Source organism: Monodon monoceros, unplaced genomic scaffold (genome assembly GCF_005190385.1).
Source record: "Monodon monoceros isolate NGI ecotype Baffin Bay Population unplaced genomic scaffold, NGI_Narwhal_1 Super_Scaffold_18, whole genome shotgun sequence".
Taxonomy (NCBI): Eukaryota; Metazoa; Chordata; class Mammalia; order Artiodactyla; family Monodontidae; genus Monodon; species Monodon monoceros.
Window position 1 is genome coordinate 137,611,869 of NW_021703774.1, and position 20,896 is coordinate 137,632,764.

General features: G+C 51.1%; 2 protein-coding genes across 14 annotated transcripts in view; one reads left to right on the top strand and one right to left on the bottom strand.

The window, feature by feature from the left end:
• The first annotated feature begins 794 nt into the window (after positions 1-794).
• On the top strand, positions 795-20,569 carry CC2D1B (coiled-coil and C2 domain containing 1B). 11 transcript variants are annotated; one of them, XM_029227530.1, is made up of 25 exons: positions 795-942; positions 1,197-2,599; positions 3,757-3,901; positions 5,023-5,123; positions 5,499-5,651; positions 6,091-6,216; positions 6,418-6,577; positions 6,773-6,954; positions 7,135-7,210; positions 7,314-7,424; positions 7,507-7,637; positions 7,848-7,920; positions 8,121-8,257; positions 8,689-8,806; positions 8,890-9,062; positions 9,461-9,586; positions 10,547-10,605; positions 10,693-10,809; positions 11,196-11,269; positions 11,417-11,475; positions 11,703-11,754; positions 12,225-12,324; positions 12,491-12,581; positions 13,788-13,917; positions 20,335-20,569. In XM_029227530.1, the coding sequence occupies exons 2-24, from the start codon at positions 2,534-2,536 to the stop codon at positions 13,914-13,916; spliced, it is 2,559 nt and encodes an 852-aa protein (XP_029083363.1). In that variant the 5' UTR covers positions 795-942; positions 1,197-2,533; the 3' UTR covers position 13,917; positions 20,335-20,569. The 11 variants fall into 11 exon arrangements, with proteins under 11 accessions (XP_029083363.1, XP_029083357.1, XP_029083359.1 ...); XM_029227524.1 differs by lacking the exon at positions 20,335-20,569 and having other exon boundaries at positions 1,197-1,782; positions 2,477-2,599; positions 13,788-18,293; XM_029227526.1 differs by lacking the exon at positions 20,335-20,569 and having other exon boundaries at positions 1,197-1,264; positions 1,647-2,599; positions 13,788-18,293.
• The window catches only part of ZFYVE9 (zinc finger FYVE-type containing 9), a 185,176-nt gene continuing 184,135 nt past the window's right edge, over positions 19,856-20,896 (bottom strand). For all 3 annotated transcript variants that reach the window (XM_029227521.1, XM_029227518.1, XM_029227520.1), the window contains one exon: positions 19,856-20,478. In XM_029227521.1, coding sequence (XP_029083354.1) covers positions 20,317-20,478 — 162 coding nt within the window. In that variant the 3' untranslated portion in view covers positions 19,856-20,316. The remainder of the gene's footprint in view (positions 20,479-20,896) is intronic.

A 20,896-nucleotide genomic window follows, 5' to 3' on the forward strand; every position in this document is an offset into this window, starting at 1 on the left:
AGTCCTAACCTCTGGACCACCAGGGAGTTCCCTGAACATTCCATTTTAAAATAGTAAAGACAGTCTCTTCTTCAGGAAATCACCAAAAAGCAATAAGGAGGTGGAAAAGCTCGTTGTCCAAGGAAACTGGAAGATAAAAGTTTAGGAAATAGGCAGGAGGAAGTGATTTGCTAGGTTTTAGATGGAAGATTCCTTCCCCCTACCCTCCAATTGCATTGCATTGCCCTACCGGATAGGGGAGTAAGAACTTGGTGTTAAAAGACAGTAAGAACTGTCTGAAGTGACTTTATAAAGAGGTGCAATGAACACTGCCTTTCATATCTTAAGTATTCAACCCGCCTTCTAATTGGAAAAGGTACATTTAAGTGCTGAATGATTAAGAAGAAGATGGTGAGCCCCATTTCTCTTTCTTAGAGACCCAGTTACACAGGGCACTGCGGAAGATGGTGAGCAGAGAAACCGCTCCTCTAGGGCGGAGGCTGCACCATCCTCACCTCCACGCCGAGGGGCGGGACGAGGACTTGAGGCTAGATAAGTGAGCTTGCGCCCAAACAGCCTCAGAGTGGGAGTGAGGGAGAAGCTTGGCGGGTAAATTGTATTAATAAATGGGCAAGGACAGGGGTCAAACCTCTGCGTTTGCACAAGCAGCCGGACAACCCTGAACTGTACAACGACCCTCCGTGAAAACTTTGCGTTACCTGCCCGAAGGCGCCTGCGCGCTGAGAACCCCACCCTTGGAGTCACCTGTTGGAGCGCCACGCCCGCTTTGCCTTGCGCATGCGTAATACGCGCCGCACCGGTCGTGGAGTCACGTGTTAGAGCGCGAGGCGCCTCCCGCCGGGGCGCTTCCTGTCGCGGCTTCCTCGGCGGCCCAGGGGCCGCGGGAGGCCTGGGCGGTCCCCGGCGGGAGAAGGCACGGTTCGGTTTCGGATCCGCCGCGAGGTATGCCGCAATCCCGCCCTCTGGCGAGGGAAGAGGAGGGGACGGCGGGGGAGATGGAGGCGGCTGGGCAGGGCAGGACGGCGCGTCCTGCAGCTCGGGAGTGGGGTCCCCGGCTTCCCCTCCCCTGCGCACTCCCTGCCCTTCTATCGCCTGAGCCCGGGCCTGGTACAGCACCGCTGCCCCCAGCCCGGTGCCCCCGGAGCCGCAGACTTGGCGCGTCTCACTGACCCGCTCACTCCGTGTCACCCGCTCAGTTGACCGCCAGCTGTTCACCCAAGTCACTGAAATCTGACGCCTGGAGTCATCCTGAGCGCCCCCTCCCGTGAGTGCACATGCAGTTAACCTCCGAGCCCTGTTGATTTTACCCCCTAACTCGAGTCGGTCCACTTCTCTCCATCCCCAATGCCGCCCCCACGCTGTCTCAGCTTCTCCCCTTTCGCCGAGACCGTTGCAAGATGCTCGGTGCCGAGACGGCTTCCAGCCTGGGTTCGCCCTCCTACTTCCTTCCTTTCTGCAGCCAGAGGGATGTTTCTGAATCGCCGACCTAATCGCATCACGTCCATTGCCTTCAGAATCATGCCCAAACTCCTTTAGGCTTAAAGGTTTTTCTCTTTTGCCCCTTGCTCACATTTTCAGCTTCGCTTGTACCATTTCTTGCCTCACACTTTATGCCCCACTAATCCCAGTTTAGTTTTCCTGTGCAGGTCAAGCTGTTGTCACCTCAGAACCATTATCAGGTTGTTCCCTATGTTTGGAATCCTATTCCCCTTCCTTCCCCCCAAAACCTTCATAACTCAGCACGGGCACCACCGTCTCCAAGAAGCCTTTTCTCTCTGCTGGGTAAGGGGCTGCCCCTGGGCACCCGTGGCCCCTGGCGCCGCCCTGTGTGGGTTTTGTCCAGTGATGAGGGACTCTCCACCATGTAAATGTTCTTTGAGGACTGACACCATGTCAGATTCATTCTTGCGCTCCCAATGCCCAGGACACTGATGCACAGTAGGTCCTATGAATGGTTGTGAGGTCTCTGAGTGAATCAGAATGCTGAGTCAGATTTCTCTAGAGCAGAACTGTCCAATAGAACTTTCTGCAGTGATGAAAATGTTCATTATTTGTGCTGGCTGATGGTAGCCACTAGCTGAGGAACAGGATTTTTAACTTGATTAAATTTAAACATACACAGCCACATATGGCTACTGTGTTTAACAGCACAGTTTTAGAGCCTTTCTAAATCCTACCCAGCCTTATACCCACCCTGTACCTAGAGTTACTTCCCTGAACCTGCCTTCTTAAGCCACTCACCACTCAACCACTTGGGTTTAATCCAAATTTGTCAGTCAGTTCGGTAACTTTTTATTGTGTCCACACTCCCCCACTTAAGCCTATTAACAGGTGGCCACGTCCCTTTCATCTTCCATGGTGCTTGCTTCAGTGCTGTACTTCCAGGGCTGGTGTTTCAGCCTTGGGTGTTAAGCATTGCCTTCCTTCTCTGAGTTGGGAGTTTACTAACCACACCCATTGGGGGCGGGGCTTGTAGGCTGCTCCAGTCTGAGCCTCTTCGACTCCCCATTAGACGAGTGTCCAGGCTGCCAAGATGCCAGGGCCAAGACCTCGGAAGGGCCCTCAGGCCAGTGACCAGGGTGTGGCAGCTGCCAAGCAGGTACGGATATACAGCCTCCTTTACCTTTACCTTCACCTTCACCTCTGGGTCAGTCTGAGCGTGAGGGTCTCTGACAACTCAGGCAAACTGGGTCACGTGTGTGGTTTCCCTGTTCGTCTAGAGACTTTGAGCCATGCCTCCTGGAGTTGGCAGAACCCTTAGAGACCCTCTGACCCGCCCCTGCCACACACATGTGGGAGATGAGGCCTGAACTCTCGTGTGTTTCATCCCAGGCTTCCTCCTGCCATGGCCACCTCCATGTGAATGATCTGGAGGGTTCAAGAACCGCCAGAGTTTAGGGTGTTCTGATGGAGTCTCAGTGCGCTCATGGATTCCTCATTTAGGGCCACAGCTTTGCTTGCCCACAACTTGGGCTGTGGCCCAAGTCGGGGACTGATGGGGTCTCTAATTTTCTCCCTTTATTTCTTCTGGGTGCAAGTTCTGAGACTTCTTAGCCGATTTTTATTGTCTTAAAAGAGGCAGGTAAGGGAGGTGGTAGGATAAAGGGCATAGACTCAAGACACAAGACCTTATTTTAAATTCTAGCTCTGCCACTTACAAGGCTGTCTCAGTTTCATCTGAAAATGGAGATAAAAATAGGACCTACCTTAGAGTAGTCAAATTCATAGAGACAGAGAGTAGAGTAGTGGTTACGGGGTGGGGGGGTGCAGTGGGGAGTTGTTTAATGGGTACAGAGTTTACAGAGTTTCAGTTTTGCAAGATAATAAGCGTTCTGTGGACGGATGGTGGTGATGGCTGCATACCAATGTGGATGTACTTAACGCCACTGAACTCTACACTTAAAAACTGTTAAGATGGTAGTTTTCACGCTACATGTATTTTACCACAATTTAAAAGAAAATAGGACGTATCTCAGGATTATGAGAAGTAACTGAGATGGTCACCTAGAGTGCTACTACATGCCCTGCCTGGAAGCTAGTGCTGTTATTGTTGCTAGTAATCATAATGGTAGTGTGGTCTTACTGGGTTCTTTGTAGAGTCACCAGGGAGATAAGCATCCCAGGGGGTAACGTTGCAGGCCTCAGTTTCCCTTTCTGCACATTAGGCCCCACAGACAGCAAAGGAGCCGCTGAGCTCCTGGAGGCTGGCTCTGGGGCTGGGCTCCACCCTCTGCCTCATTGTGTGTCTCCTCTCAGCTTGGGCTGTTTATGGAGTTCAGCCCTGAGGACATGCTGCTGGGGATGGAGGAGACTGGAGATGATGGGGACCTGGAGGCTGAGCTGCTGGCCCTCACTGGGGAAGCAGGGACCACAGGCAAGAAGCCAGCACCCAAGGGGCAGGGTGAGTTTGGAGCACTTGATGCTGGGGCCAGGTGGGCTCTGCAGGGGGTGGGGAGCCGGCCAGATCATCCGGTCCTTCTGATATCCATGTCCCTTCTGCAGCATTCCCGCCAAGAGGCCATCTTGCCCTGCTCACTTGGCTGTGTGATGGGGAGCTCACTCCTTTCTGGACTGCGCCCTCTCCCTTGTGGACAGTCAGCAGTCTGAGTCGCAGGCTGACTCAGGTCCCTATCCTTAGCCCTAGCCAGGGCCTGGTATAGACTAGGGGCTCAGCACAGGCTGAACTGGGCACATAATGAGTGCATAGAAATTGTGTCCAATGAATGAATAAGTGGTATCTCCCTCCCCAGCTTGGAAGAGGACAGAGACCTGAAGCCTGGGAGGGTCAGAGGGTCTAAACCAGGAACCCTTAGAGAGAACCATCTCCCATCCCATGTGCTCCTGAACTGAGGACAAGGAGAGGACCCAAGAAGGGGCTCACTGGTTGGGGAGAATGATGGCCATCACTTCTCTCTCAGTCCAAACCTGCTTTGGGTTTGATGAGCCTGGGTTTGAATTTTGGCTCAGCCATTTACCAGGATTGCAATGTTAGGAAAATTAATAAAGTTCTCAGTTTACTCATACATAAAATGTGGATAGTATTACCTGTCTTTTTTTTTTTTTTTTTTTGGCTACACTGCACAGCTTGTGGGATCTTAGTTCCCCAACCAGGGATTGAACCCAGGCCCTCGGCAGTGAAAGCGCAGAGTCCTAACCTCTGGACCGCCAGGAGTTCCCAGTATTACCTATCTTGCAGAATTACTGTGAAGCTCAAATGCATGTTAAAAATCTTTATATATATGTGAAAGGTGTGGTTAGGGGGAATGGATGGATATGTCTGTGAATAACTACCACAGCAAAAGTGCCAAAAAGGGAGCAGGTTGTTGCCTGTTGGAGGGCCTGGACATGTTTCCCTGCTGAGGGGCTTCTGCACTGGGTCATAAAGGAAGAGCAGAGGTGGGACTTTGGCTGTCAGGGGGAAGGAGGATTTCTACCTGGGTGTGCCTGCCAGCTCAGTGGATTGAAGTCCCTCCTTTACTCCTTGGGAATCTTCTCTGAGTTGCTGTGACCCTCTTCCCCCAGCCCCACTGCCTATGGCCCACATCGAGAAGTTGGCGGCAGACTGCCTGCGGGATGTGGAGGAGGAGGAGGAGGAAGGGCTGGAGGACGATGCAGACTTGCTGGTGCGTCTGCCGGGCTGGTGTTGGAGGGCTCTGTGGTCAAGCCTGCGGAGGAGGCCTGGGGTGCTTCCCTCTGTGTGCGCTGATGTTGACTGAGTGCCTTGCCCTTCTTGGGCCCTTTTCCTGACTGTAAGGTGTGAGATCTCTCCCCTTTGATGTGTGGTCTGAGCTCTGTACTTGGGGATTTTCAGATTTGGAGGCTTCACTGATTTCAAGCCTATCCCTGGTCAGATTAAAGGAGTGTTTTGGTAGAGGGGACTTTCAGGCACAGTGAGTGATACTGGGAAATACTGCTGGGGGAGAGTGTCCTTGATTCTCGGGTCCTGTCGTGGGTATGGTCATGAGGCTCCCCAGCTCCTGGGACTTGTGTCTCCCCAGACTGAGCTGCAGGAGGTCCTGGGTGCACATGAGGAGGCTGGGCCCTTGGATGGCGATGAGACAGCCAGCCCAGGGGGCTCTGAGAAGGAACAGGAGAACATTGAACCTCCAGTGCAGACAGCTCTCCTAACAGCTTCAGTCCCAGAGGCTCAGGTGGGTTCTGGAGGGTCCATTGTGCCTTTGTCCATGTCCTTTGTGCCTGCATGTCCATGTATAACACACACGGAGCACGGCTTGCCTAGGAATACTGTGGTAACTCTTTCCAGGGCCCTCCTTCAGCAGCTGCCCCAAGCAGAGGCTGAGCCCAAGAAACTCCTTGGTGGTTGCCGGCCTCAAAGGCCTCTCTGTTCTCCCAGACCGCCCCCTGCAGCCATTTCCTGGCCTCCACAGATTGTCTGGGCCTCTGTGTTTGCCTCTGACATGGCCTCTGGCCTCTCCAGTGAGTCTTTGCCTCCCACCTTGAGGCTTTTAGGTTCTTCCTTCTCCTTGAATCCAAGAGCTTCGTTTTCCGGGGCAGCTTCCTTGCAGGGAGGGAGCAGCAAGGGCCTGGCTGGCCCTGGAGTGGTGGGGCACTGAACTCAAGTATCTACAGGCTGGAGGGCCTCAGGGGCTGCAGGCTCTGCTGGAGGATCGGATCCACAACTACCGGGAGGCGGTGGCCAGTGCCAAGGAGACAGGTGAAGCAGCCAAAGCCAGGCGCTGTGAGCGCGGCCTGAAGGTGGGTTGGGCTCGGCTGGGAAGCAGGGCTAGTAGTGGGGCTGAAGGCAGTGAGGGCAGAGGGTGAGGCACAGGAGGAGCTTGGGCCAGCGGAGGGGAAGCCTCCCCGCCAGCCTCGCAGAGGGGAAGGATCCTGGGCCTGTCTTTGAGCAGGGTCCAGGCCATGATGGCTGGCTAGGTTTCTGGTTCTTCTCTCCCTCAGACTCTGGAGTCCCAGCTGGCTGCTGTGAGGAAAGGCAGGAAGATCAGTGAGGATGAGATCCCACCTCCAGTGGCCTTGGGCAAGAGGCCCCTGGCCCCTCAGGAAACAACCAGCAGGAGCCCTGAAGCAGAACCCCCAGCTCCCCCCTCCGTGGAGCCAGGTATCTGGAGAGAGTCAGATCCCATCCTGGTTCCCAAGGTCAGAGCCCAAGGCCTGCCTCCCCATCCTGCCATTGTTCCCTTGCTGTCAGTCACACCTTCCCTAAGAGGTCCTCAGGCCAACCAGACCTGGAGGCACTGGTGACCTTCTTCTTTGACCTTCATGTCCTCTCTGTGGACTTTTTGTTTCTCCATAGACAACACCTCCCAGCCTGAGACAAGCCACTTGGGCAGCCCTAGTATTTCTGGGCCCCCTGATTCAGACCCAGACCCACGGGCCTTGCTGTTGGCCCGACAGAGAGAGTACAAAGTGGCTGCCCTGAACGCCAAGCGGGCTGGAGACCTAGATCGTGCCCGAGAGCTCATGAGGATTGGGAAGGTATGGCATCGGTTCAGAGGTCCTGTGTCCAATCCCTCATTTCACAGATGGGGCGGTGACCTGCTCAAGGTCACACAGCTCGACTGGGCTTAAGTGAGACTGGCCAGAGGGGGAGTTTTTCAGCCCAGATCCTTGGGATTCCCTGGCTTATGCCCACATCTGCTTTTCTTCCTGCTGCAGAGATTTGGGGCCGTCCTGGAGGCCCTGGAGAAGGGGCAGCCTGTGGACCTGAGTGCCATGCCCCCAGCACCTGAGGGTCAGTGTGGGAATGGGCGGGGGGAGCCTGCTCAGGCTGGGGCTGGGGCTGGCCAGGCACCCCACCCACACCTACATCTACACCTCTGCTCTGGGTCCCCCAGACCTGAAGCCCCTCCCACAGGCTTCCAAGGCCTCCACAGCACCCGCAGAGGTACACCCAGCAGTAGAGCGAGTGCAGCCAGTGATGGCCTCTGACATCCCGGCCACCCCAGGTAGGACCGGATGATGAGACTGTGGAGTGGGGGCCTGGGGGGAGGCAGGCAGAGCTGAGGCCATCTCCTTTCTCCTTTCAAGTGGCCCCTACTGAGCCACAGACAGTGCTAGACGCCCTGCAGCAGAGGCTGAACAAGTACCGTGAGGCAGGCACCCAGGCTCGGGGCAGTGGGGATGAGCGCAAGGCCCGGATGCACGAGCGTATTGCCAAGGTGGGCCTGTAGCCTCCCTCCTTGGCTGGCTGCTGTCTGTCTGCTCCCTGGTCTTTGAGTCTTCATCTGTCTGTCTGTCTCTGGAGCTCTTGCTGCCTCAGGGGCTCTTTTTCCTCCTGGGGCTGCTGTCTTTGTCCTCTTCCTGTCTCTCCCTGAGTGGAGCCTGCAGACTGCTGCCCACCATCAATCCCTCCCTTCCTTCCCTTGCAGCAATATCAAGATGCCATTCGAGCCCACCGAGCAGGACGGAAAGTTGACTTTGCTGAGTTGCCTGTTCCTCCAGGTGAGTGGGGCTTGGCCTGGGGGCTTATGAGGTCCCTGAGCAGGATGGGGGGAAGAGGAAATGATTTCTCACAGATCTGCCTCCGCTCTGGGGGAGCCACCCATCCCAGCCATGCCCAGGAGGACCCACACAGGACCGGCAGCAATCTGGTGCCTCCCCAAGGCTACCCGAACCCTCTCCCAGTTGTCTCTCTTCTACAGGATTCCCCCCTATACCTGGCTGGGAGCCCACTATGGGTACTGAGGAGGATGTGGTGGCAGCTACTTTAGCAGCTGCCCAGAAACTGGCCTCCTCAGAGGATACAGCCCCCGCAGAGGAAGACGAGGACGAGGACAAGGTTTGGCTGAGTGCCCGAGGCTCCAGGGGTTGATGGGGGGAAACAGCAGGTGAGGGGTGAACCCAAACACTGGTGTCCATACTAACAAGCCCAGCGAGGTAGATATTCTTTCTTCTACTTTACAAAGAAAAAACTTGAGCAAGGGCACCCAGCTAGGAATTAGCAGAGCTGGATTCAGACCAAGGTGTTTCTGACTCCAGAGCCCAGGTTTGATCCCCATTACCCTGCTGTCTCATGTTGGGAGGTTAGCTCAGAGAGCTTTTGAGGCTTCTTCTAGCTCTGAGACTCTCTAGGGCCCACGAGGGAAAGCCATTCCTTTCAGGTCACACAGTGAGTAAGTAGTACAGTGTTAGGAAGAGAGCCCGAGTCTGGAAACTGCCATGGCCGGGGTGGGGAAGAGCCTCCTGTGACAGCCTCCTGGGCACCTGCAGGATGAGCCCCCAGCCCAGGCCCCAGTGGCCAAGAAGCCAGCACAGCCTCTGGTCCCTTCATCCCGGCCCCTGCCTGAGCCCAAAGCCTCGAGTTCTAAGGAGTCACTGAGTCCGGCTGGTGAGTTGGGGAGAAGAGGGATGGAGGAGTGAAGGCTCTAGTGAGAGGCAGGCATGGCTCTGACCAGCGTCCCCTCCCTCCAGTGCGAGAGCAGGTGGCCCTGCTGCAGGCACGGAAACTGCAGTACCAGCGGGCAGCCCTGCAGGCCAAGCGTGGCCAGGACCTGGAGCAGGCCAAAGCCCATCTGCGGGTGGCCAAATCCCTTGAGGCTCAGATCATCCAGGTGCGGGCTGGCCGACCTGTGGACCTCTCCAAGGTGAGTGTCGCCTGGTTAATGAGCAGCAGGACTTCTCAGGCAGAGAGGTGGGTGGCCGGCTGGACATGCAGACTGAACAAGGTGGCTGCTTGGAGGAGGTGGGACCTGAATAGGATGTGGTGACAGCTGAGAAAGCCTTGTGCTTATGCATCTCTCTGTCCCAGGACCCCAAGAGAGGCCAGGGGGGCTGCCTGTGGTGAGAGCTGACCAGGACGGGCAAGGCCAGAGGAAAGCAGAGCATTGTAGCAGCCTGGGATAGGATGGCAGGCAATGAGTTCCCATCACTGGAGGTTACTAGAGGCTGGAGAAACATTTCGTTTGGATTCCTGTGTCTGTTAGGCTCAGTAGAGGAATAATCTAACTCTTGAGGCCCCTGAGGGGCCTTGTGACCTGGGCAGGTGCCTTCACCATTAACGGATGAGGAGGGCGACTTCATCCTGATCCACCATGAGGACCTGCGACTCTCTCAGAAGGCTGAGGAGGTGTATGCCCAGCTACAAAAAATGCTTCTGGAGCAACACGAGGTCAGTAAACTGCTTGTCTGTCCTCCCCTTTCAGTGCCCACAGCTTCCCCTTGGTGAAAGGCAAGATAGGATTCAAATTCTAGCTCTTCTCCTTACTTGGCTGTGTGATCTTGAGTAAGGCACTTCCCTTCTCTGAACCACATTTTCCTCATCTATAAAATGGATGATTAATGCCCCTCTTGCAGGGTGGTTATGAAGTTCAAACAGAGTGCAGGGGGAATTACTTTGAAGATGGGAGGAAGAAGTGTTTGGGGAGACAGATATGCGTGTGTGTGTGTGTGTGTGTGTGTATGTAAGATATACATAGATGTATAACTGGGTGTATGTGTATCTATCTGAACGGCTGCCTGCAAGTCTGCTTTTAAAGTGATGTTTCTATTAGGTTTTTTTTTAATTTATTAGTTTATTTTTGGCTGCCTTGGGTCTTTTTTGCTGCGCGTGGACTTTCTCTAGTTGCGGCAAGCTGGGGCTACTCTTCATTGCCGTGCGCGGGCTTCTCATTGCCGTGGCTTCTCTTGTTGTGGAGCACGGGGCTCTAGGAGCACGGGCTTCAGTAGTTGTGGCTCGTGGGCTCTAGAGCTCAGGCTCAGTAGTTGTGGCGCACGGGCTTAGTTGCTCCGCGGCATGTGGGATCTGCCCGGACCAGGGCTCGAACTCGTGTCCCCTGAATTGGCAGGCGGATTCTTAACCACTGTGCCACCAGGGAAGTCCCTTTCTGTTAGGTTTTAACGAAGAATAGGCGTTTGCTAAGGGAATTTAGGGGAATGGCTATCCTCAGGAGAGGAAACAGCAAAAACTCAGAGAAGTGCAATGGGACTTGGGAGCAGTGAACTTGAGGTACGTGTTGGAGGAGAGGGGTGAGGCTTCAGAAGGTTGGACCTTTCAGAAGTCAGGCCTCGAAGGCCAACCTAGACGGGTCCTGCTCTGGACTCTGGATTCACTCTGAGCCCCCATTTTCAGAAGTGTGTGCTGTTCTCCAAGCAGTTTATGCACCAGGGCAATGTGGCCGAGACTACCCGGTAAGTGCGGGGCTGGGGCTGGAGCTTGTGGGGTGGGGAGCAGAAAATGAGCCCTGCCATGCTGATGTGCACACCTGTCCCTGTCAGGTTTGAGAATCTTGCTCAAGACCGCAAGAAGCAGCTTGAGATCCTGCAGCTGGCCCAGGCCCAGGGCCTTGACCCTCCCAGCCACCACTTTGAGCTGAAGACATTCCAAACTGTGAGGTGCCAAAGCCTAAGGGAGACCGTGGCTCCAGGCAGGGACTGGGCAAGAAGCTGGGAGCCAGGGGTGGAGACTTAGGCCCCTTGAGTGAAGCTTCCCAGGCTTGACCCTGAAGGAGGCCCTGGGGCTGGGGAGCGGTAGGACATGGTGCCTGTCTGTGAGGAGGGGCTCAGAGCTGTGTGGTGGCTGGGGAAAGAGCCCTGGACTAGGTGTCACAGACCGAGGTCTGCACGCCAGCTCTGCTGCTTCTACTCAGACAAGCTTTGCTTCCCTGGGCCCACTCTCCTCTTGGCCACCACGCTGCTGGGTAGGCAGCCACTGGAAGAGGGGACCTTTTCCTACTGCTCTCCTTCACTTTGGGCTCTTTCTCCTTGCTTCCTGGCTCTAGGATCTTCGCAGAACTGAACAGCACAGAAATGCATCTGATTGTTGTCCGGGGAATGAACCTCCCAGCCCCTCCAGGTAGCCCTAGGGCCACCCCTACTCTAAGAGGCACTTGTCTAGACTCTCCACTCCTGGCTGCTTAGGGAGGCACTGGCTCTCCCTCTGCATCAAGTGCTGGACTCCTGGCTACTCCCTCTGACCCTGACTCCTGCTTCTCCTTCATAGGGGTGACCCCTGATGACTTGGATGCTTTTGTGCGGTTTGAGTTCCACTATCCTAATTCGGTGAGATTCAGGTAGCAATAGGATCCTGTGAACCCCATCTTCCCTTCCAGGGCCCTGTGCTCTATTTCTCCCCGTCCCTGGAGTCTGGCTATAGGGAGGGGTTTGAAGACCCTTGGGCACATTCCCTCTATGGGTCCCTTCCCTCAGCATTGATGTAGCCCAGAGTTCCTGGCCCTGTATCTCTGTTTTTTCAAGCTGTCCTGACTCCTCTCTTCTCACTGCTTTAGGACCAGGCTCAAAAAAACAAAACAGCTGTGGTGAAAAACACAAACTCTCCAGGTGAGGACCCACGTGAGGGCTGCTTTCTCCTCCCTCTGATATATCTGTGCAGCACCTGTGTTTCCAGAGTGCTTTCAGATCTATTATCTTACTTGGTCTTCTCAGCTTAGGAGATACAGGCAGGTATTACTACTACTTCTCTAAAGTAATTGGGGAAACTGAAGCTCAGAGAGGTAGAGGGACTTGCCTAGGGCCTCACAGCAAGGAGATGGTGGAAACAGGACTTGAATCCAGGAATCCTGACTCCAAATTCCAAGCCTTTCCCATTTTGGTTTGATCTGTGTCTAACAAGAACTGTCCAAGTGGACTTCAAGGCCAGGACCTCGATGCTCTCTCTACCTCCCTCTGGTGGCAGTGACTCCGAATTGCAGGCAGAAAGATTGAGAGGGGAGGCCAGCCCTGGGCCAGTTTCCACTTCGTCAGGAAATCCCTGAGAGCCAAGTTCCTCTGTCCTCTCCCCACTCTTGCAGAATTTGATCAGCTCTTCAAACTAAACATCAACCGAAACCACCGGGGCTTCAGGAGGGTGATTCAAAGCAAAGGAATCAAGTTTGAAATCTTCCACAAAGGGTGAGGGCTCTGGTCAGTCACACTGCCAAGGTGGGCTGGGGGGAAGGATTGGTTTCTGTTGCTGCTGCTGCCCCTGCTACTATTCAGTTTTCTTGTGCTGGGTTTAGCCAGCTCATTTCTGCCTTCCCTGCCCAGTCCAATCCTCTGCTGACTCTTGGCTTTCCAGATCCTTCTTCAGAAGTGACAAGCTGGTCGGCACAGCCCACCTGAAACTGGAGCGTCTGGAGAATGAGTGTGAGATCAGAGAGATTGTGGAGGTAGGGTGGGCAAATCGGAGGACTTGGCAAGAAAAGAGCCAATGTTCACTGAACATCAGTCCCTGTTGTGGGTTTTTTGTGCCCATTAATTTAAAAATATCCATAAGTGTGCTATAGAGTATGTGCTATGCCCATTTCACAAATGAAGAGATTCAGAGGGTCTGAGAAAATTTCATAGCGTCACCCAGAGAGGAAGTAGCAACAATCCTTCCAAGACGCTCTGCACCACTCAGGCTCCCAGGGATGGTGGATTAGGGGGCTTTTGAGGGGCCTGATCACAGCTGTCAACTTGGCACACACAAATTCCTAGGTGTCTGGGGGCAGGTTATGGTTGAGGCAGTTGTCTGGCAACGTGATGAAGCAGAACAAGCTCTGGACATAAAGTTGATAATGTATTTCCTGAGGGACCCACCAGAACACAGCTAGTCCGTGTTTAGGAATCAGCCCCAGACAGCCCCTTAAGCTTCCCTGAACTCACTGAATTTCACAGGGACTCCCAGAACTTGCCCCTGATGATGAGGCAACTAAGGTTCCCAGAGGAGAAGGGTGTTCCACAAGCTCGTACAGAGCCTCTCTGGCACAACTAGGCCCAGACCCTGGCTGATGCCTTGGTAGGCTGTGGCTTTTCCCACTACGTTGCCTCTGCCTGTTAGGGGGAGTTCTTAAGTGGGGCCTGTATCAGCCCCAGTGAGGTTGGTTAGACTTCACAATTCTGTAGCACTGCTTTGAACTCCAGCCGCCCCGTCTCCTGCATAGGAGGGAAGTAGCGTGGCGGCTGGAAAGACAAGCACGTCCTGACCTTGCTGCACAGTGGCTGTGTGACGGTATCATTCATTTCTCTCTGGGCCATCTGTGAACTGAAGTTTTGGGCTCAGTGATTTTTCAGGCTGCACCTTGAAGCCAGAGCATTTCTTCCAGGAGTTGCCAAGGGGACTGTGGGGAAAATTGAGTAAGCAGAGCTCTAGGTTTCTCACTTCCACTTCAGAGCATTGGTGCTTATTTGGATTTACATATGACTTTTTAAATAAGACTTACCTAAAACCACCACCATCAAACAGCAGGAGGGTGGGGTTGTCCTGAGATGGAGACTCTGGTGTTGAGATGCAGGATGCTTTTAGCTCCTCTCCTCACCTGTGAGCACAGGGAGCTCCCTGCTCCCCACCCCTTTCCCCTCAGTTACCATCTCCCTCTCCGTGGTCCTCACAGGTCCTGGACGGAAGGAAGCCCACTGGGGGCAAGCTGGAGGTGAAGGTGAGGCTGCGGGAGCCTCTGAGTGGCCAGGATGTGCAGATGGTCACCGAGAACTGGCTGGTCCTGGAGCCCAGGGGCCTGTGAGGTGGGCAGCTCTCTGGGCCCTTAGAACCTCTGTCCCCTGCTCACTGCCTGGGCCCTCCAGGGACCCTTCCAGTACTCAACTCATATCTAAGGAGAAAGCCTAGGAATTTCTCATCTGTGAGGAAGACCAAGAGGCAAAACTGTTGGTTGGGTAGCGCTCAGGCTCAGTGTCTCATGATCTTCAGCAGAACTGGGGAAGGAAGTTAACTTTCCCAGGTCTGTCTTCAGGAAACCCTTTCTAAAATCTACTTGTACATCCACTGCAGTTTAGACTTCCTGAGCTTTGTGCCCTTGTGCAACAGAGGGTCAATGTAGGGAGTGGAGTCAGGCCAGCAATTCCTCTCCATCTTCCCCCACCCCCGCCCCGCTTTGCTGGCTATAGAGGTCATTGTACATAAAGGAGATGCTGCTGCACAAGCACCAAAGACCTGTTAAGTACTTGCATATTGACCACGGCCCTAGTCTTTCCTGTTGCTGGCCCCTCCCCAGGCCTCCACCCGAACAGGCTGGATTCCAAGATTGCTCCTACCCCTCCATCTGGGGGAGGGCAAGGACAGCCTCACTGCTCTGCCATGGAGTCTTGTAACCCCTTAACCCCTGGGTAGCAACTGCTTGCAGCTTGCCCCAGCCCCCAGTTGCACCATTTCTAGATGTGCCTTTAAAAGATAGAACTGTAAGGGATGGGAAAACTCGAGTGTGATCTGGACACCCCACCACACCCCCTGCTTAGGGTGGGGGCAGGGTTCTGTGACTCCAGGTGGCCAGTGGCAGCCTATCCCACACAACTCAGTTTACCCCCTCAGTTTGCCCTGCCTGTGCCTGTGCCTTGGTTCCTGACAGCTGCTGCACTAGCCTCCCTGCTTCTCAGAGCTCTCAGTGGAAGTTTGTTCAGGACTGTGTGGTGGGAAGTAAGGGTAGGGCTGTGTTAGGTTTGGTCCATGTACCTAAGACTGAAAGAATGTTAACTAGGAAAGAAAAAATATATGTGTATATATGTTATGTAGCTGATTTTATTTAAGAAACTAGGTCTAATTAACTCATTGTAGGGGATTTACACTCTCCTCACAAAGTAACCATCAAAGTCCTAAACAAAAGCCCTGCTGCTCCCTGTCAGTCACTTTTTAAAGCCAGAGTGGCAGTAACATTTGTTAATTGACAGAAACTGCTGCTACGGCTTCCTCTAGAGACAGGGCAGGGGAAGCCTTGCCTCTCATCACCTAGGGAAATCCCTTCGTTTCTTCCCAAGAAATTCTCCTTTGGCTTTGTTTTTCTGAATGGATGGAAATAATGGAGGGATTTATAGTTGCAACAGATTTAATGTTCAAAACTGCAATATTCTACATCTCTTAGAAATAAACTTTAATAACACATCTTTTCCCCCCCTTTTTTTGAAGCATTAAGTTCAACAAAGCATTCCTGAAGATAATTTTTTAAGGCTTTATGTAAAGCAGATACATTCAACTTACTGATCACTATAGTATTGCAAATGCACAGCTCGGGGATTGAGCTTGTGTGTGTGTGTCTTTTTCTGGGATGGAGCCGGACCATGCTTCCCTGCCCTTAAGAGCAGAGCTTATAGTGGGTAACAGAGCAGGGACAACAAATAACTTTTCTGAGAGCTTGCTGGCCAGTCTTACCTATCAGAGTGAACTACCAAAAATTCCATTGATGTGAGCCTTAACCCTTAAATGCAGTCATAACTATATGTCATACAAGCAGCCATCTAGAATGAAAAGGAGGGTTGTTAGCCCTCCTAAGGTGGCCTAGAGCAAAGAGGGGTGGCAAAGAGGGTTCCTGACTCAACCTAGTCTTCCCCGCAGGGTTTGCACCCAACTCACCAGTGCTAAGAGGGCTTGAAGCTTCTGCCAGCCCTAGGAATTTCTAAACTCACTCCTCTGCTAGAAATTTGATAGGAAGTTTTCTGTGGCTCAGAGATTTCCCATCATAACCTGTTCAATTTCATTCTGCTTAACTGCCCTTTGCTTTTTGGAAAACAGAACTTCCAGGCTGAGAGAGGCAAGACAAAGCCGCCCACTGGACTTAGAGACTAAGGTTCTTAAAAGGCCTTTGTTTTAGCCACGGCATGCAGGGGTCACTGGCGTGGGAGAAGCCTGCCCAGCTTCATCTTCTCCTAAGATTTATCCAAATGCAGCAACTCAGCATCGCAGATTAGTGACTTATGAGCAGTTGAGAACCAGCCACAACCCAAATCATTTTTAAATTTTAAAATTTCTTTTCAATTTAGTGCAAGGCACATTTTCTTTTGAATTAGTGAACTGAATAAAATATGGAAGAAATTTATCTCAGAATCAGGAAGTCTTGCTCACAATTAAAGGGCAGACTAGTTTATTATTTTCCTTTCTTATAGCACTATTCTGAAACCTGCATTGTTGCTTCCCAAGTTTTGAGCGCTTGTTTTCCAAATATGTGTGGGCAGCTCTTAAAAGATCTTGCCCCTTAAGTAAAGGCTACAGGGCTTCCCTGGTGGCGCAGTGGTTGAGAGTCCGCCTGCCGATGCAGGGGACACGGGTTCGTGACCCGGTCCTGGAAGATCCCACATGCCGCAGAGCGGCTGGGCCCGTGAGCCACGGCCGCTGAGCCTGCGCGTCCGGAGCCTGTGCTCTGCAACGGGAGAGGCCACAACGGTGAGAGGCCCACATACCGCAAAAAAAAAAAAAAAAAAAAGTAAAGGCAACTGCTTTTAAGATGAAACTGTGGAGCTGAGACTGGTAGAAGGTAGAGGCAGGTAGCTTGCACCTGGTCCAGTTCCATCACAGACAGATTCTTCCCTTCTCTGGGCCTCAGCTTCCCAAACTCTAAAATGGGCGTTATCATTCCTATTCTGCTCCTTATCCCTTCTGGCTACATTACAATCCTCCAAATCCCATTACTTTCATTATTAAAATTATTTTAGCATTATTATTAAAATAGAAACCACCGTCACAAACTTACTCTAGAAACAGTGTTAAGCAGATTGCTTGCTTGTTGTCTGAAATGCATTAAATGCATAAATTATTCCCCAGATGACTATTTATGATAGAAGTAAATTCAGTTGGAAATTCTGAGCTCACCAGCATTCAGGAAACACTGTGCATGAGGGAAGACACTAGATGGGAACTTATACAGGGCAAAGTTGCATATTTCTGTAGCCCTAGAGTCTGGTAGGTGCTCAGATAAGAGTTGATAAAAAGAAATGGAGAAACTACATTGCCGAGCATTTGGTAAGAATTTAGTTTTTAAAAATTTAATGTTACCAGAATGGCAATTTCTGTTCCTCTTTATAAGGATCTCTGTATCTCAATCTAAGTTTACATTATAGAAGAATCTGCCTTATTTAGAAATGTGATGTTTCAGTTCTATACAACATACAGTGCATAAAAACAAAAATGAAACGAGGGAAAACAGTGAACTAGCTTTGGCTATTTTATGCCCAATTCCACAAGATGATTTTACTAAACATAAAGGACATTTTATGCAATTGAGAATGGACCTGACTGTGCAGGGCCAGAGTAGGGGAATTTAAAAGTTTGCACTCATCCCAAAAGGTATGTATAGCTGCAAGATCTATTTAGGTGGCAGGAAGAAAGGTAACTTCTCTAGGAGGACAGGACCAAGGGAGCCAGCTCCTACAGAAGCTCCAATTTATATTTAGACCAAGCTAGATGTTACACCCAAATACCTACTACTAGTATTATTAATCCTGTTATTAATACCTCTGTTATTAACAAGTGCATCCTGTGCCTGTCAGGTTTGGGGGGTGACAGTCCAAGGGCTCGGTCCTTACAAGCTGGTGTTCGGTGGGCTCCCGTTCTTTTCTTGCCTTAGAAGCTCCAAGTCTACGGGAAAGGTCACAATCCCAGCTCTCTGCAGCCACCATCAGCGAAGGCTGTGGAGAGGCAGATGTAGAATGTTGATTTCCCCCACCACGGAAGAGAATTAACCTAGCTAGACACACTTGGGCCTCAGAAAACAGCTGTTGCCCTAAACGTAGTTCCACAGCCTGTAATTGCCAAGTGCTAAGCCCAGCTCCAGCCACTGAGGAGCAGCCTCTCACTGTCTCAGAGGCCCGCACTAACTTCCAGGGGCTTCTTGGAGTTGTGCTTTCACTGAAGAGGGACCAACCTCTCGCTTGGCCTGGGTGTTTAGAAGATGCCAGTGCCAAGGAAGTGAGTTGCCCTAGAGCAGTGTTTTTCAAACTGTGGGTTGTGAAATCTATTTGGTCTGTGACCAAAATAAATTCTTAATGAAGGAGAAAATGATCAGAGTGCATCACATATATTATCTGGTAAACCAAATAATATTATTTGGTAAATAATTTGGTAAATCAAATCTTGGCTTCTAATACCACTTCCTCTTAAAAAAAAAAAAAAAAAAAAACAGGCTGATTCCAAGGCTGGGACAGGGTTAGCCCAAGATGGCCCTGGGGCATCTTGTTAGGCCAGAAAAGGAAGTGTTCAGAAAAATGTTAGGAGCATGTCACAAGGACGTGGGAGCTCACCTGAAGGGGTTCTCTCTGGCCAAAGCTGAGACCATTTGAGCACCAAAATAATGAATTAGAACCATTCAAAAAGTAATCCCAAGTCCATAATGAAAACTAATTACATGAATAAATAAGAAAGAAGGGCTTTTGCTTATAGATAATCAAGTGCAACTGATAAAGGTAGAGGAAGTGCTGGAATTGAGAAATCATTTGTAGCCATTATAGTAAAAGATCAAGAGATCAATTCAGACAGGAAACATCAGAGAATGCTAACTCGTAAGGGGAAATTTCAGTGAGCAAGATAATCTGCATGATCTGCAAGTATCTCTACACATATTGGTTATTTGTTCCAAAGGGGAAAATATACAGTGGACAAACTGGACCACACCTTGACCAGGTGATGAAAATTTACCATCAGTGAGGGGCAGAAGGACATTAAGTGACCCCTGATGTGGGTCACTTAAGTGACCCCTGTTGTGTCCTAAGAAGGACACAACATCACTTAGGGAGGATTCTGGCCAACAATGCGTAATTCACCTAATTATGAGGAAATACCAACTGAATGCAAAATGAGGCATTTTCTATTAAGAAATGAGTTGGGGGAACCTTATTCACCAAAAATACTAATGACATAAAAGATAAAGGTGAGTCATGACAGCAACTTACCATGTCTGTCTTATCATGCTGGAAGCTTCACTGGAGGGGAAAGATGCTGGGAAGGACATTATTGGACAGATGCTAGGTTAAAGTATCACACCGAAGTTGAGAACTGTCCTATGGTTATGGAAGAAAATGTGCTAATTTTTAGGAAACAAATCAGGTATTTAGGGATAAAGGGCTATGATGTATGCAACTTACTCTCAAGTGCCTCAGTTTTTTATGGAGAGAGAAAAGGAAAGGAACACTGATAAAGCAAATGAGTTAATCTGTGAACAATAGCTGAATCTGGGTAAAGCATACGTAGGTGGTGGTGGTGGTGGTGGACTTTTTAACTTGCCACTTTCCTGGAAGTTTAAATTACTTCTCAATAAAATATTTTTTTAAATACCTATAGTGTAGGGAATTCCCTGGTGGTCCAGTGGTTAGGACTCTGCACTTTCACTGCCAGGGCCCAGGTTCGATTCCCTGGTCAGGGAACTAAGATCCTGCAAGTGGCAGGGCATGGCATGGCATAAAATAAAATACCTCTAGTGTATATTATAACTAAAAATGTCTTGGGTATATTCTGTCAGCTTTCACAGAAAGGCCCGATTCAGTGTCTCATCCACTCTGGCAGATCTTGAGAGATCCTGTAATTGGCTCTACTATCCAGGTGACCTCATTTACAGAGTCACCCTTCCTTGAATAGAAGAGAGATAATCCTTTGGGTCTTTGATTCACTTCAATAAATAATCTAGTAAAAACAAAAAATCTAAGTGTGACTCCTGCTTGAAGTTGCTGTGATGTAACTGGGACAAGGTCAGCGTGAAACTGTCCTTTTTATATCCATCCTATACAAAGAGTTCAAGACTGATGCTTCATTTTTTATTTCCCCTCTGCCCTCCCACCCCACCCTTGGTGATGGCTGTACCCATCTGAACATTTCTGAGCACAAGACCAAAAGTAAGTCTTAAAACAGAGGAGCAGAACTCTTGTCTAAACAGTAACAGAAGGGGATTAGCTGCAAGGATAGCGTAACTGTGGTGCAGTAACAGAAGCTGCCCAGATCTTCTCGGTGGACAATGCATAGAAGACTTAGAATTATGGAACATCTGTCCCCCCACCCCCCCTTTCCCACCCCGTCCCCCAAACCCCCACCCCACCCCCTCCCCCATTAATAGTGTTAACAAAATCTTAATTTTCCAGTTCTAAAGTGCAAATGATTTGGGTATGACTGCTGTTGCAACAGGTCTGAACAGAAAAAAATGAAGTCCTCTCTGTCTATGCGATGTTTTCCAGAATATAAAAGATGAGTTCCATGACGATGGGGCCCTCACTGAGCTGGCAGGCCCCTCCATGGATCACCGGCACCAAAGCGCTGTCCAGATCGTTCATGTACTGCGAGGGAAGGGGCTGGCCATTGCTCCCTGCTTGATAGCCAACCTACACCGCAGAAAGAAGGGGATGAGAGGTTACTGGACAGAGAAGATCTCTCCCGAGGGCTGAGGGCCAAGGAGGCTGAGCAGGAAAGGAGATGTCCTTCTTGACCAGGGGCTAGAACTGGCAGTAGACACAAACTTCTCCTTCTCTTCCCTGAATTGTCACTTACCATCCTATCATTCATCCTGCCTCTACCACATGATAGCTGTGAGACCTTGGGCCAGACATTTAATCTGTGAGCGTCTTAGTTTCCCAGGAAGGGGGGATGGGGCACAGAGAGGTATGGAATGTCAGCAGTAATACGTAAACCTTTGGTTGTGAAAATTAAAAAAAACGAGAAATATACTGGGTAAACTCCCTAACACAACAGGAACTGAACACTTGTTCTTCCATCCATTCTTCCACACACCATCTTCTGAAC